Below are 5751 nucleotides of genomic sequence, written 5' to 3' on the forward strand. Positions count from 1 at the left end.
TAAGCAAATTAGGACAAAAATTCATTTGAGCTGTTTTAAAAATATAGAGAGCTGCTACCTATGCATATAATGCAACATTTAGCTCTTGTTAGTTAAACAATAATCTGTCACATATTCATTTTTAGGCTGATGGAATCACTCTCCTAAAGTGCACTTTGACTTTTTAAAAATAAGAATAACACAGCAGTTCCTTTTTTAATGCTTAGCTTACCACTTCACTAATTTATTTGAAGGTTTGGTGTGTCTCTGAGAAATGCCACTTGTTCAGAAAGTTCTTTAGTTCTTTTTGAAGACTGGCAGTTTAGAGGCTGTGAGCCTGTATTCTGTAGTGTAATGCACAAATTTTATTTAGACTTTACTCTGATTATGATTCAGTTCCACTTCAAAACTGACTGTTTTATTTCCCCTGTGAAGGGAAATATAGCATTACACAGAAAAGCTTTACAACTCTTGAAACCCCATTCTGCACCCCCTTTTTTGTTACTGTTCCTTCTACAATACACAGAAGAGGGGGATTTAAAAAGGGGATTGCCCCGATACTTAAAAAACACAGTCAGGCACACTTAAGCTGCCTGGGTTCCAAGGCTTCTGCTAATTATTGTCAAATTTACCTCCATGTCTCCAAAGAAACAATTTTTGCTTGATTACATAAGGACAGCTGCCCAGCTATTGAGTTCTCCCTAAAATCTTACTGTATCTGGTAGATACGGTCTTCAAATACTACTTTCTTTAAAATTTCTTGGAAATCAGCTGCCAGATGAAGGATGGAGAGCCAGGCTAATGACACCACTGCAGAAGAGTCACCTGGGCTCAGTGGGTACCTGTTCTGTTTGGTTTGCAGGGTGGTCAATGAGCAGAAGTTTCCTGTCAGGCCAAAAGACAGAGCAATCCCTCCAAACTGGCCACAAAAAAATGCTGTCCCTGTCTCAGTGATGGAGGAAGAGGCATGGAGAAGAAAAATCAGGGCAGTGGCTCAGATGATGGTGAGTGCCTTATGGCACAGGACTAGAACTGATCAGATAGAACCCATTCCACTGCAATAGGAAAAGAATATAGCTCTTCATATAGAAAGGCAAGGAAAAATACTCTTCATTAATTCCATTACCTATGGTGTAATTTGTTTAAAATAGGACTCAATGCATTATACCATAGTTAATAAGAGGCAAAAAGAACTAGAAAGAACACTAAATTTAGATTAGAGGTTACACAGCTCCTCATTACTTAATCTACCTCTCAAAGAATGATGAGGTTTAGATTTTACTTCTGGAGAATGCAAGATGATGTTTTAGCATGTTTAATCACCACAGTGTTATTAAGAATCTTCACGGTTCCAAAATATTCATTAGATATCAAGATTGTATAGAGGGTTAAGAAAAATTTACATACGATCTAATTATTAACTCCAGTCAAACAGACCTTCCCTCCCCACTTCCTAGAACCATACTCAGCTGCAGAAAGACCCATCAGGACATCTGCATACATATTGAAGAGGAGAAATGGGGAGAGGAAGAGTTTTCACTTCTTCAAAATTTCAGATGTTGAAGAACAAAGGGTGAGATACAAACAAGAACAAATGGATTTAGTATGAGCTGAAATCTCACAACTTTTATTTATCTGGTTGTCTCCAGACTTCACTGGCACCATTTGCATGATAAACAGAGGAAGTCTTCTTCTGTAACACTTGGGGAGTTATCTTTGGCTTGCTTTCATAGATTTTTATGAGAAAAAATGTTGACTGAAATCTCATACCTGTGCCAAAACTAACTTTCAGGATGTTCCATTTGAACAAATCCAGCTGGAAAATCACCTCTAAACAGGATCTAATTGAAACTCTGAAGCCTTTATCTGATAGGAGCTTTCTTAATAATTTTTTTTTAATAAGACACTGAACTTGAGACACAGAATATTTTTTGTCTAATATCAAATAATGCACAATCCTATACAATCTAATGGATGCTCAGGTAAAAAAAATTCTTATGTAAAAATGTTTCTTCCATGTAATGCTTAGAAAACATAATTCAAAATTATATTAATTATCCTATAGTTTTGATAACAGAAACAGCAATCTGTCTTTGTAGAGGTAATTCTTAGGTAAAATTAGGCATTGCTGGAAAATAGTCAAGTACAAAAATTAAAAGCTATGCCCTTGTTTCTCCATATTTGGAAAGCTGAACACTTCAGCATCAAACCAAACAGCTCTCCAAACTGAATGGGTAGGTATGATATGGCATATAGAAAATGATCTAGGGGACAATTCTTAGAGTTTTTCAGTTCAGTGTCTTTCTGTGGTTGTATAGCTGGGAAACATGAAGATGGAAGGGAATGACTTGTGTTTCTTGTGTTCTTAAACCTGTGAGTTGGGAATTACTCAAACCGAGGTTGTAAAATAAGAACAGGTAACACTGAGAGTAAGACAGTATTGACCTGGGAAGTATACTCCATAAATGGTAGGTTGCCTTCACGAAGCTAAGTGCATCAGTTTTATAACTCAGAACACTAAACAGTGACACCCAAGCCTCCAAGCTGCAGAAAAAAAGTCGCTGTGGCAATTTTTCAGCATACAAACTAATAAAGAAACACACATCTGGTGTTCAAAATTTTCACAGTCTTGCTGAGTACATTTTAGTTCCATTTGTGATGATCCCATAAACTGAAGAGTGTGTTCAGATCATGTTTGATGGGCTGAATTCTAAATGCAAGGCCATGTTTCCACATTCTAACATAGTACAGTCAATGCAACTCAACTGTGCAAACAATATTCGAATGCCTCAAGGTTTTTGCTTTTTTAATGAAATGCCTGTAAGAGGACAGCAAAATAGGAAGCTTTCATGGAGATGTATTCTGAATAGAAGAAGATACACAAAATCATAATGAGTTGTTACATGAAGTATTAGCTTTTCTTTATGCTTCAAAGTTAATGTGTAAACTTATTCTCAAAGCAACTGTTGTGATGTCCTGAATGCATCTCTCCCTGTGAGGAAGTAATTTAAACTTGAATAGTAGCAGCAAATCCTAAGAAAACATCAATGATGTTTTGCCAGAGGAAAAAGGGTTTGAATCTGCTTTTCCCCTGTTAGAGACAAGAAAAAGCCTCTGCTTTTCTTCAGTGCAGCAACTGCAGTCAAAAAGCATACAGTGGTGCCATGTTTAGAGCACTGTCATTCAATAAGATAATTTCTTGATTTTTTAAACAGTTTTTGTGTGTATAAAGAAAGCAATTCTGTAAAGAAAGTCAGTGCTCCTTCCATTTAACAGCTCTATGTGCATACCAGAAATCTTTGCCAACTACTGTTCAATGTAATTAAATAATTTAAAAATATAAATATTCTTACTATTGACTAGCTGTTTTGTTTGGAGTCCCGCAAAAGGAGACAGAGAGCCAACAGGGCCAAGAGATGAGAACACAGAGTATCCCCAATGAGGCCGCTGCTGCCTGTGTGAAATAGTGCAGGGATCAGGGCAGGGAGCATGCACTGTAATCCAATTAATTTTCTATTAAAGGACATGTACAGAAAAAGGAGCAGCTGCACACAGGTCCTGTTTCATTCATCTCCTAGAATCTAAATTTTAAAAGCATGGCTGCAGAAGTGTGGAACTTTTAAGGGAAAAATGCTGGGTTTCCCAGTAAACCAGATATGCCACATTTCCTCAGGGAGGCGAGGCAGTAGTGATGCTGCTCCTGAATGGGAAAGTTTATTCTTCCCACAGCTGCATTGCTGTAGGCTCTCTGCAGATCCAGATAGGCTATTCCTCCTGAATTCCCCATTTTCATAGCTCTCATCACACAGAAGGACAATAAATTTCCGTGTGTTCCCTGTTGCGTTGCTTCCCACACTTCAAGAACCCCCTGATCCATGGGCCTGATTAGGCAAGTGGTGTGTCTGGTTTCCATGAGGCACAAGCTGTGGAATCCTCAGAAACCAGGCTGAAACAGCACTGAAGCCAGACTTGTTTCAGGAAGGAGTCTGTTTTGAATTATGCTTCCTATTAGTGGTAGATTTAAAAATTAGAGAACTATGAGTAAATCTGGAATTTAACAAGGCTTAAAATAGGCCTGGGTCACAAATCTTGATGACTGTGTGACGGGCTGGTCTTCACTGCTACAAGGAGGTCTTTAACACAAAAAGTAAGTAGAAAAAGAGTGACTCCAGAGTGACTGGAGTATGGGGGATGGGAAACAATAAAGGTAAGTTACTTCTTCCCATCTTACGTTCTGAAATACAGGAAAAGTTTACACAAATGGTAAGCATATGGAATAAATTATCAGGAGAGTGATCTCAAAACAAAGACTACAACAGAGTTCAAGTGATATTTCTGGAACAGAAATGGATGGTGCCATAAAGTCAACACAAGAAAGTAGGATTATGATTAACCTGAAAAAGGGCAAGCAAATTAGACTACAAGCTATTTTCTTATTCCTTATGGCAGCTTCCCAAGACTGCACATCTGAAATGTATAATTTAACATAAGCCCAAAGAGCCTTCCTTGCCAACTACAGAAAAATTAATCAAACATATTCTTGTACCAGATGAGTAGTAGGTATTTATACAAATAAAGAGGCATGATCTATTTATACACATATGCACCCAGATGCCTGGGCATGTTTATTATAGTTGAATTGAAATTAGATAACCAACATAAAAACCATTACACAACATATACAGGTCAATTAGTTCACTGCTTGAGTTTCAGCCAGGCTGGCCATAAAGTCAGGTAATAAAGCTGCAATGCTTTGAAAACACAGATGTATTTGAAATGAGTTGCTCCATGTGATTAAAAGAGATGTGAGAGGTCAGAAGAACAATATAATCTAACACCATGTCTACACTGCAGACTTCAGCAGCCAGAGCTACACCAAGCAGAAGTAGGAAACTATTTAATACCTGACTGCCACAGCCATACTGCCAGCTGTGCCACAAGTATTAATGCAATTACACTGGTACAAAGCTGAAATTTCATGAATGGAACTTATTTTAGTTGTTGTTTTTCCTACGCTGGTATGATATACAGATGTGCTAACATAACCACAGCTCTAACACAAACACTTTCTGCCGCAATAACATAGATACAGCCAAAACCATCCAGGGCACAGAAACACATGCTAAGAGTTTACTTTGACTATTTCTACACTAAATATATTACATCACAATTGTGCTTCAAATACATACAACTAGGGATTTGTGGGAAAAACATACAAAAGCTGCCTCATAAACAACACTCCAGCGAAGTTGGCCCTTCTAGCAGCCCAGCTGTGTTGCTTAGCAATAGCATCTCTTTTTGTCGCTGCTCACACACCTGCGCCAACAGACACCGATACGAATGGGCCTGTTCCCACTGCTTCAGTGATTTCCTCAAGTCCCACGGCTTGATTTTGCTTGATTTTGGGACATTGGCACAGGCACGAGGCTGGGCTGCAGGCTGTGGCTGTCCGCCATCCTAAACCCTGGCACTGGTAATGACAGAAAGCCGAGACGGACAACGTCGGCACCGCGCAATGAAAGAAAAATGGAAAGACGTCTGGAGCAAATTAAATCCCCAAAGCGCCACCCTCCACATTCACCGACACAGCCCTGCCCGCCCCTGTGGGAGGAGAGGGGGACGCCAGGCGCTGGCTTAGTGGGCGGGACAATCAACGGGTCAATCAGAGAGAGGCCTCGGGGCATTCTTATCCAATAGCCAACTTCTCCAGTCCTTCGGAGCGGAAGGCGCGGAGGGAGCCGGCGCTGGGCGCCACGTTTGGTTCTGGCGGGG

The 5751-nt window shown here is 39.5% G+C and overlaps 1 protein-coding gene across 1 annotated transcript in view; it reads left to right on the plus strand.

Annotated features, from left to right (window-relative positions):
• SKAP2 (src kinase associated phosphoprotein 2) overlaps positions 1-5751 on the plus strand; it is a 190542-nt gene that overhangs the window by 65792 nt on the left and 118999 nt on the right. Inside the window, exon 2 of the mRNA XM_031057631.1 lies at positions 5542-5739. Coding sequence (XP_030913491.1) covers positions 5542-5739 — 198 coding nt within the window. The remainder of the gene's footprint in view (positions 1-5541; positions 5740-5751) is intronic.

Source organism: Geospiza fortis, unplaced genomic scaffold (genome assembly GCF_000277835.1).
Source record: "Geospiza fortis unplaced genomic scaffold, GeoFor_1.0 scaffold95, whole genome shotgun sequence".
Taxonomy (NCBI): domain Eukaryota; kingdom Metazoa; phylum Chordata; class Aves; order Passeriformes; family Thraupidae; genus Geospiza; species Geospiza fortis.